Here is a 10,334-nt window from a genome sequence, read left to right as displayed (position 1 = left end):
GTCCGGTGTCCTCACGTGAGACCGCGTGTTCAGTGTTGATGGTGACCCAGGGAGCAGCCCAAGCCACTCCGCGTGTCTGTCTGGATCCTGTGTGAGCCCAGAGCCCCTGGCTTCGCGTCACAGCTTGCTGCCTGCACCGAGCGCGGAGCCCAGCGCGGGTGCCGAGTGGGTGACCTGAGGCAGCCGGAGAGAGCGCGTGTTGAGGCTTTGAGAGAGAAAAGTTCTCGACTTCCGCGATGGAAGCCTGAGGTAAGTGGCAGCCCTCCGAGGGCTGGTTCCTGTCCCCCAGGCCCCGTCTGCAGATGCTTTGGCACCATGTCGGAGCTGGTTTCCTGGGCCTTGGACCTCTTGCAGAGCTGTTGAGAGGAGGGCTTTGGGCCCAGTTGTGGGTGAGGTCCAGATGAGCGTGGCGGTCATGGACTGCAGCTCCTAGTGACGTAAGTGCAAGACGTCGCTCGCCTGTGTGGTGACGCTGGTGGGAGCAGACGTGGTACAGTGCGGCACATAGCACCCAGGTGCAGGACATGACTCGATGCATGACCGTCTCACTGGAGACAGCGTGCTGAGTTGTGCAGTAGTAGCCTCGTCCGTCTCGTGCTCCTAGGAGCAACAGGTGCACCGTCTGTCTCCATGGTGAGGTGAGGCCAGGGCCATGGCTGGTGTGTGCGCAGCTGTATGTCTAGCTCTGTGTTAAGTACGCTCTACAGTGTTCACGCATCCGTGAAATCAGCTGGTGATGGCTTTCTGTGAGATCGTGTGTCGTTCAGCCGTGCGTGACTGTCTTAGAGGTGGAAGTACATGAGACGTGTTGCCTGCACAAGGGACGGATGTGGAGTTGACGGCGGAGCTGGGGCTGGCGAGACGGGGGGAAGGCCGTGAGAGGAAGCAGGACACCCTGTTCCTGCGCTGCCAGATCGGGTGAGGACCCCCCGGCTGGGTGTGTTTTGGTAAGTGATGCCTGCTGGTCACACTTGCTCTGTGGGACGTAGGGCCAGCTTGCTCCGCAGTGTGCTGTGCTCCTGGGAGAGGCTCCCTGGCTTCTAAGCCTTTCTTTGTAAGTCGTTCAGTAGCTTCCATCTGCCGGTTCACTCCCAGATGGCTGGGGTCTCCCACGTGGGTGCAGGGACCCAAGCACTTGGGCCGTCTGCTGCTGCTTTCCCAGGCCGTAGCGGAGAGCTGGATTGGAAGGGGAGCGGCTGGCACTCTTAACTGGTGCCCACGTGGGACGCTGGCATCACTGGTGGCAACTTAACCCACATTTTGCATTTCTCAGAAGTTCCAGGGGCCAGCGTTTTGGTGCTGCTGCAATGTCGGCATCCCATAGGGGCAGTGATTTGAGTCCTGGCTGCTCCACTTCCGATCCAGCTCCCTGCTAACGGCCTGGGAAAGCAGTGGAAGACGGACCGAATGCTTGGGCCCTGCTCCCACACGGAAGACCCAGAAGTGGTTCCTGGCTTCTGACTTTGGCTTGGCCCAACCCAGGCCACTGTGGTCGTTTGATGGAAGCACTTGGGAATCTCGTTTATGCTCGCGTACACGGAGGTGTGCATGGCTCGTGAGTGACAGTCCTCCCAGCGCTGTCTCCTGGAAGTCAGCTGGAGCGCTGAGGCTCCTCTCAGCTGTGAGCTGGAGTTGGGGGTACCCGGTGTCAGTGAAGTCAGCAGGGCCGGCCCAGCCTGGGGCATCTGCACTGGCAGGCGCTGTGGTCTCGCTGCCAGTCATTCGCCCAGTTGTCCCAGCGGCTGCTGTGGCGTGGTGGAGGCTCTGCCGCACACAGCCGCCGGTCGTCAGCAGGCTGGCAGTGCGCTCGGATGTGCTCGGGTAGCTGTGCCGCCGCCTCGGGGGGCTGTGTGTGTCTCCACACCTCCCTGCTGCCCCTCCCCCTGGTCGAGGGTGCGTTTCCAGGTGGGCGTGTCTGCCTCTTGGCCACAGACCAAGAATTGCTGTTTTTCGGTCTTTTATTAAAGTAAGATGTGCAGTTTTCGTCTCAGGTGAAATAAATTACTCTGAACACTGGCTATCAGGTTTGAAAATCGGAATGTTTATTTGCCTCCTGAGCCGGGACAGCAGTGGGGGGTGTGGCGGAAGCCTCTGAAAGCCAGGTCAGGGCTTCCCAGCCGGGCGGGGCACGAGGTGGGCCGGTCACGCGGCATCACTGGTCAGCCGAGGCCTCTGCGAAGCAAGAGGCCAGCTCAGAATTCGGGCCTGCCGTGCTGCCAGCGCTATGGGAGGTGGCTCTTCTTCCCCGGGGTGGGTGTGGCCCCGGAGGGGAAGATGTGTGCAGTGGACAGCGGGACCCCGGGCCCTGCCTCAGCCTGGGTGTGGGGCCCCCAGGCCCTGCCTCAGCCTGGGTGTGAGGAGTAGTGGGCCCTGCCTGCCTCAGCCTGGGTGTGAGCCCCCCCCCGCCGGGCCCTGCCTCAGCCTGGGTGTGGGGCCCCCGGGCCCTGCCTCAGCCTGGGTGTGGGGCTCCCGGGCCCTGCCTCAGCTTGGGTGTGAGGAGTAGTGGGCCCTGCCTGCCTCAGCCTGGGTGTGAGCCCCCCCTCGCCGGGCCCTGCCTCAGCCTGGGTGTGGGGACCTGGGCCCTGCCTCAGCCTGGGTGTGGGGACCTGGGCCCTGCCTCAGCCTGGGTGTGGGGAGCGGTGGGCTGGTGATGCTTCCAGAGGCAGGCCTGTTTGGTTTTGGGTTTCTTTTATTCTGTCTTATTCTATTTATCTGAAAAATAGAGACAGGAGAGAGCTTTGATCTGGTGATTTACTGCTCCCTGGAAGCTCGGAGCAGCCGGCCTGGGCCAGGCAGAAGCCAGAGGCTTGGTGGTGTCTTCATGAGACACGAAAGGATGCAGGTCGGAGCCAACGCCTAGGCTGGGCGTGTGCGGTCGCTGCTTGAGGTGCCTGCACTGCACCGCAGAGCCTGGCTCGGCTCCCTGCTGGTGCGCCTCGAGAGGAGCCGGTGATGGCCCAGGCCCCACTTCCTCCCCTCGTGTGGAGGACCGAGCGCGCCTGGCTGCTGGCTCAGCCCAGCCTTGCCTGTAGCAGGCGTTTGCGGAGTGAAGCCCAGGGTGGGTGAGGGGTGTGGTGCTCTGTCAGCACGGCTGGACAAGCCCGGCGCCCGCGGCGAGGGGCCCACTCTGAGCGCATGGCCGTGCCGTGGAAGCGTCTGCGGAAGGTAGAACTAGAGGGAGGGCCTGCCTGTTTGCCGGGAGCCTTCGAAGGCCCCTCGCACACCTCACAGACGCGACTGCGCACCAGGTAACCTTGTCTGCTTCCTTTACCGTTAAGGAGATGGAGCCTGGTCCTGGAGCCTGCTGTCCTCCGAGGGCAGCAGCCCAGCTCGAAGCCACACTCAGCTGCCCACAGAGGTGGCAGGGGAGGAAGGGCCTGCGGCTGGGACCCGGGCGAGAGCTCACCTTTGGTCTCTTCTCGAAGGATGTCCTGAAGGATCTTGCCCAGGGCCCGGCCGTGCTGCTGGTACTGAGCCCCCGACAGCTGGATTCCCACATCAAAGGGGGCGCTGAACTAGGGAGGGGCAGAGAGGACCCAGGGTGTCAGTCACATGCCCACCCCGCCCTCAGGGCCCCTCGGGTAGCTGAGTGGCGGCCCAGGCCCAGGCCCGAGAGCTTCGCCCCTCAGTGGCTCCCAGTCCTCACCTGGCAGTCACCAAGGGGCCAGGGAAGAGCACGGTGAGCGGTCTGGGAGGCCAAGGCAGAGGCACCGCAGCCGCGCTGTAGGCTGGGCGCTGCCCCCCACCCCCACCCCAGTGAGGAAGAGGACGAGGCCCGGGGACTGGGGTCGGCCCCACACTGGCTGTGGTGCTTCGGGCAAGTGCGTTGGCCTCTCTGAGCTCCTGCTCCTGGTTTGTAAGTTAGAACAGTGATTGAGGCCTGCCCGCGTCCCTGGTTGTTGGAGAGGAGTAACTGGACGGGATCTGCACAGGCCCAGCAGCTGAGCAGCTGCGTTACTGAGTGCCCCGGGAAGTCGCAGTGTAGGTGCGGCGAGTGTCAGCACAGGAGAGCTATCCACACCACTCCCTGAAGCACAGGTCCGTGCAGACCCCCCCCTGCCGTCTCCTTCCTCCTCAGTGTTACCCGCGAGGCAGAGGGAGAGTCTCCCATCCCCTGGTTCTCTGCTAGTGTCCAGAGCACCAGGGCAGGCAGAAGCCAGGAGCCCACAACTCCAGCTCCCTCTCCCATGTGGGTGGCAGGGACCCAGGTGCTGCCTCCCAGCTGGATTGGAAGCAGAGGAGCCAAACCAGGACCTCTGATACAGAATGCCTGTGCCTACCCAGGACCTCTGATACAGAATGCCTGTGCCTACCCAGGACCTCTGATACAGAATGCCTGTGCCCTAACCAGGACCTCTGATACAGAATGCCTGTGCCCTAACCAGGACCTCTGATACAGAATGCCTGTGCCTACCCAGGACCTCTGATACAGAATGCCTGTGCCTACCCAGGACCTCTGATACAGGATGCCTGTGCCTACCCAGGACCTCTGATACAGGATGCCAGTGCCTACCCAGGACCTCTGATACAGGATGCCAGTGCCTAACCAGGACCTCTGATACAGAATGCCTGTGCCTACCCAGGACCTCTGATACAGGATGCCAGTGCCTACCCAGGACCTCTGATACAGGATGCCAGTGCCTACCCAGGACCTCTGATACAGGATGCCAGTGCCTACCCAGGACCTCTGATACAGAATGCCTGTGCCTACCCAGGACCTCTGATACAGAATGCCTGTGCCTACCCAGGACCTCTGATACAGAATGCCTGTGCCCTAACCAGGACCTCTGATACAGAATGCCTGTGCCTACCCAGGACCTCTGATACAGAATGCCTGTGCCTACCCAGGACCTCTGATACAGGATGCCAGTGCCTACCCAGGACCTCTGATACAGGATGCCAGTGCCTACCCAGGACCTCTGATACAGGATGCCAGTGCCTACCCAGGACCTCTGATACAGAATGCCTGTGCCTACCCAGGACCTCTGATACAGAATGCCTGTGCCTAACCAGGACCTCTGATACAGAATGCCTGTGCCTACCCAGGACCTCTGATACAGAATGCCTGTGCCTAACCAGGACCTCTGATACAGAATGCCTGTGCCCTACCCAGGACCTCTGATACAGAATGCCTGTGCCCTACCCAGGACCTCTGATACAGAATGCCTGTGCCTACCCAGGACCTCTGATACAGAATGCCTGTGCCCTAACCAGGACCTCTGATACAGAATGCCTGTGCCTACCCAGGACCTCTGATACAGAATGCCTGTGCCTACCCAGGACCTCTGATACAGGATGCCAGTGCCTACCCAGGACCTCTGATACAGGATGCCAGTGCCTAACCAGGACCTCTGATACAGAATGCCTGTGCCCTAACCAGGACCTCTGATACAGAATGCCTGTGCCTACCCAGGACCTCTGATACAGAATGCCTGTGCCCTAACCAGGACCTCTGATACAGAATGCCTGTGCCTACCCAGGACCTCTGATACAGAATGCCAGTGCCTAACCAGGACCTCTGATACAGAATGCCTGTGCCTAACCAGGACCTCTGATACAGAATGCCTGTGCCCTAACCAGCTGCTCTGATACAGAATGCCTGTGCCTACCCAGGACCTCTGATACAGAATGCCTGTGCCTAACCAGGACCTCTGATACAGAATGCCTGTGCCCTAACCAGGACCTCTGATACAGAATGCCTGTGCCTACCCAGGACCTCTGATACAGGATGCCAGTGCCTAACCAGGACCTCTGATACAGGATGCCTGTGCCTACCCAGGACCTCTGATACAGAATGCCTGTGCCTACCCAGGACCTCTGATACAGAATGCCTGTGCCTACCCAGGACCTCTGATACAGAATGCCTGTGCCCTAACCAGGACCTCTGATACAGAATGCCTGTGCCCTACCCAGGACCTCTGATACAGAATGCCTGTGCCTACCCAGGACCTCTGATACAGAATGTGCCCTAACCAGGACCTCTGATACAGAATGCCAGTGCCTAACCAGGACCTCTGATACAGAATGCCTGTGCCCTAACCAGGACCTCTGATACAGAATGCCTGTGCCTACCCAGGACCTCTGATACAGAATGCCTGTGCCCTAACCAGGACCTCTGATACAGAATGCCTGTGCCTACCCAGGACCTCTGATACAGAATGCCAGTGCCTAACCAGGACCTCTGATACAGAATGCCTGTGCCTAACCAGGACCTCTGATACAGAATGCCTGTGCCCTAACCAGCTGCTCTGATACAGAATGCCTGTGCCTACCCAGGACCTCTGATACAGAATGCCTGTGCCTAACCAGGACCTCTGATACAGAATGCCTGTGCCCTAACCAGGACCTCTGATACAGAATGCCTGTGCCTACCCAGGACCTCTGATACAGGATGCCAGTGCCTAACCAGGACCTCTGATACAGGATGCCTGTGCCTACCCAGGACCTCTGATACAGAATGCCTGTGCCTACCCAGGACCTCTGATACAGAATGCCTGTGCCTACCCAGGACCTCTGATACAGAATGCCTGTGCCCTAACCAGGTGCTGTGATGCACAGCGCCAGTGCCCTAACCAGTGCTCCGCACCGACCTGCCCCTTCCGTTTAATTCCTGTGCTGTTTCCCACCTGTTCCTGGCCTGGGTTGCCGTTGGCTGGGGCAGGAACAAGCCTGCTCTCCCCCTGCTCTGCAGGTGAGGTGGTTACTGCTCAGTGGGCTCCACCCCAAGTTCAGGCACCCTGAGTAGAACAGTCTCTGGGCGGGAACCCGGGACCCAGTGTTCCTCCTGGGTGCTTTCATCTTGGGCTGCCGGCTCCCCTGGAGCTCAGCAGGCGTCCCCGGCGCCTTCTCCACCCACTGCCGAGTGACCTGCAGAAAGCCCTGGAGCCCAGGCCGAGCTCAGCTGCTGGAGCCGGGACGTGGTCTCCCCGCTGGGCCCGCCCTGCTCCCTTTCCTGCCACCAACCCGGATCTGTAGCTGGTCCTCCGCCTCCTCCTGCCCGTTGTCTTCCGCGCGTGGCTGCAGCCTCGCAGGTGGTTTCTTGGCGTCCTTTCTCTGCTGGAGAGGGGAGATGATCTCTTTAGACCGGAGCCTCATGTCCAGAGCCGGGTGTCAGGCCCCTCAGCCGTGCCGTGCTGAGCCGGGCGTCAGGCCCCACGGCCGTGCCGAGTGGGCTCCGCCGGGGGAGGGGGCTCACCTGGGCCTTCTGGTGCTCGGGGCTCAGGAAGCTGGAGCCGGCCATGGCCACGTCCACCCAGAGCACGCTGAGGAGCAGCAGGCTGCAGGCGGTCCCCGCGGAGAGCATGGCTCAGCTGGGGGCAGAGAGGGTCTCCAGGAGCCTGCTCACCCCCCACAGGCCTGAGTTCACGCGGCTGCTGAGCAGAGGGGCTCCCCAGGGCAGGAGAGGACGGAGCCAGGCAGTGGGACTTGGCCCGGATGTTGGGTGTCCCCTGCTTAGTCCCAAGCCCTGGGCCCCTGCACCTCGTTCCCCCTCACCTTTGTGGTGGTTCTAGAAGGTCGAGTAGTCACCCCGCAAGCCAAACCTCTAAACCACACGCACCCTGGGAGCAGAGCACGTCTGGGATTCCTGGTGCAGGTGAGGCCCAGGGGCTGCCCGGGCCTTATATAGGAAGCCTGGTGTTTGTCTTAAGCCCTCGCCCTCATCCTGGAGGCAGTCCAGCCCCAGGCGGCTCATTTACGTTCCTCGGGAGCTCAGATGCTGCTGTGCCCTGGGTGGAGACCGGAGTGGAGGCCGCGTGCCCCGAGGGGGCTGAGCCATCTGCTCAGGTACCCCACGAGGGCCTGGCTTTGCCAGTGTGTGACCTCAGCTGACCCCTGGTGGGATGCCGGTGCCGGCACTAGGACTCCGTGGCACGCTGCTGTTTCCTGTGGCTGATGCCTGTGACGTGCACGCCCCCACTGGGAAGTCCCCTCTCAGCCAAGGAATGCACCCCTGACCGCCCCGAGGAGCAGGTGCGGGGATGGCCCTTCCGTGGCTGCACACCTGGCCTCCCTGTTCCCAGTGGGCTTTGTTTCTGAGCTTGAGGGATGCCTGTTGCGACACTGGGCCTCGTGGGCCCCGAGTCCGTGCCTGAGGAGTGAGTGAGGTGGCGGGTGTGCAGTGCTGGGCCTGCAGCTGACGCCTGTGGGACTGTCACACCCGGGGCTGCGTCTCAGGATGTCCGGCGCTGACCGCTCAGGGCCACAGGTGTCCGTACAGAGGTTCCGGTGGTTTAGAGACTCCGGGCTGAGGGGGCTCCATGTGCTGTGGAGCCAGGAGGCCCACGGTAGTTTGATAGGAAACCACACAGGCTGGCCCCGCCCCGTCACCTCTCTCTAGGGCAGTGGCTTTTCTCGTGGGCTTCCACAGTGTGCCCTCCGTGGGCTGGGGCTGGGGCTGGGTGTCCAGTTGGAGGAACGTGGACATGATGGCAATTGTTGGGAGGGCTCGAAGGAGGCTTGGACTCTGGCAGACTCGGGGCCGAGGGGGCGCAGGCAGGGCTGGGCCTTCCGTGGGAAGCAGTCTCACCACCCGCACCATGAGGCTGGGGTCCCCGCAGGACGGCAGCCTGTGCGCCCGCCCCCCCCCCCCCCACTCCCTCAGGCCCTGGGGCTGGGAGGTGCGGGGGGAGCTGATCCCTCAGAGGACACAGGCAGTGTCAGGTCGCCCCAGCCTTGGAGACGAGGCGCCTACGGAGGCACGAAGCCGGCCTGCAGCGCCGGTGTTGATCTTAGATAACCTGGCAGCTGGTAAACACTGCCGCCTGCCTCGCTATCTTGGGGGAACCAAAAGGTTGTGGGGTTCAAACCCCCCTCACCACATGCCTCGGAGTCCCCGGAGCGGGAGAGGCAGGGAGGGGAAGCTCGCCAGAAGTACCCCACCGCCTCCTCAGGCCTCCTGGACCAGGCGTGTGCAGGAGGAAGGCACAGCATGTGGCTTAGTGTCCTGCGCGGTTCCCGGATGATGGCCAAGGCCAGGGCGGCCACTCCCAAGGTGGGAGATGCGGCCTTCTGTCCTCAGTTGAGATTGGTCTGTTCCTAGTCCTAGGTCCAGCCCAGTCCCCTCCCCCTTCCCCCTCTTCCCTCCCTCTCTATTTGAGGAGAAAGAGGGAGACTGACCAGCCATCCAGTGGTTCACTCTCCAAATGCCCACAAAGGCTGGTGCTGGGCCAGGCCGAAGCCTGGAGCCTGGAACTCCATCCTGGTCCCCCAGGGGGTGGCAGGAACTCACGCACTTGCCGTCTTGCGCTACTTCCCAGGTGCATTAGCAGGGAGCGGCATCAGAAGCCAACAGCTTGAACCGGCGCTCCGACCTGGGACGTGGGGGCCCCAGGTAGCAGCTGACCTGCCGTGTATCGACTTTTTAAAAATATGGAGTCTCTGACACCTGGTGTGGGTTTTAGCTCACGGCTCGTTCAGTGTGGACTGGCCCCTTCTCACCCGAGCAGCAGCCCGGCGTGTGCCTCCTGTGCTAGGCTGCACAGGCCATGCCATGGAATCTGGGTGTCCCTCCAAGGTCTCCCCTCCTCCTGGCCCAGGCGTCTCCCCCAGGGCTCCTCCCTGGTCTGCTGCAGCCTAGCTCTCAGCCTCTTTCTGACAGCGTCTGCCTTCAGCCTCAAGATACGCCCGGGTCCCTCATTCTGGAAAATTCTGTGTTGCACGGATCACCTTCCCTCCATGTTACCATGCTTGCCTGTGCAGCTCCGTGTGTCCTGTACCTCGGGACCTGAGCTCGCATCGCTCTGCTCACAGGGAGTGTGGGGGCCCCCAGGGGCTGCAGCGGACTCGGGGTGCACAGCTTCACAGCCTCGCCACAGCCCCGCCCGGCTGTTGGAAGGTGGGGCCCAAGACTAGTCCAGCAGCGTCCCAGGTGAGTCCGGCCTCCCACAGGAAATGGGACTTAGAGAAGCCAAGTTTCCTCACCTCCTCCTGCTGTGTTTAACAGCAGGAAGACGAGGCTCTGAGGCCCCCTCAGCCTCAGCATCGGTCAGCGTCTGGATTCTCCCCTCACCCTGGTGTTGATTTGGAAGTCAGATCTGTTGGCTCACTCCCCAAACGCCCGCTCAGGTGGGGACTGGCTTCTATAGGGAAACCAGCCTCTGGCACGTCGCCGGGAAGCGGGCTTGGCCTGTGCGGTCGCTGCCAGCTGCCCCACGTTCCCTTCTGTTCCTGGCTGTTGCCGGCTCTGCCGTTGCCTCTCGGTGCCCACGTCGGGGTGCGCGGGCTTTGTGGCTGTGCTCTGCCGTGTGTAGAGTGCGTGCTGCAGGGCTCAGGCACGTGGCTGTGGCAGTGCGCCGTCCAGGGACACGGCGCCCTTCCTGGAGGCAGCGGAACAG

At 62.0% G+C, this 10,334-nt stretch overlaps 1 protein-coding gene across 3 annotated transcripts; it reads right to left on the bottom strand.

Moving 5' to 3' along the window:
* Positions 1–2,018: 2,018 nt before the first annotated feature.
* Positions 2,019–7,612, bottom strand: GHRL (ghrelin and obestatin prepropeptide). Of its 3 annotated transcripts, none has more exons than XM_070051115.2 (5): positions 7,495–7,612; positions 7,196–7,310; positions 6,964–7,056; positions 3,407–3,515; positions 2,019–2,172 (listed from the first exon to the last, which is right to left on the bottom strand). In XM_070051115.2, exons 2-5 carry the CDS (start codon positions 7,301–7,303, stop codon positions 2,153–2,155), a joined length of 330 nt encoding a protein of 109 aa, XP_069907216.1. In that variant the 5' UTR covers positions 7,304–7,310; positions 7,495–7,612; the 3' UTR covers positions 2,019–2,152. The 3 variants fall into 3 exon arrangements, with proteins under 3 accessions (XP_069907216.1, XP_069907218.1, XP_069907217.1); XM_070051117.2 differs by having other exon boundaries at positions 6,964–7,053; XM_070051116.2 differs by having other exon boundaries at positions 7,196–7,337; positions 7,495–7,586.
* Positions 7,613–10,334: the final 2,722 nt, after the last annotated feature.

The sequence above is a fragment of the Oryctolagus cuniculus genome, chromosome 10, assembly GCF_051225735.1.
Source record: "Oryctolagus cuniculus isolate XC-2025 breed Fujian yellow rabbit chromosome 10, ASM5122573v1, whole genome shotgun sequence".
NCBI lineage: Eukaryota > Metazoa > Chordata > Mammalia > Lagomorpha > Leporidae > Oryctolagus > Oryctolagus cuniculus.
The sequence above is the reverse complement of the archived record's forward strand: the minus strand, read 5'-3'. Positions and strand labels throughout refer to the sequence as shown.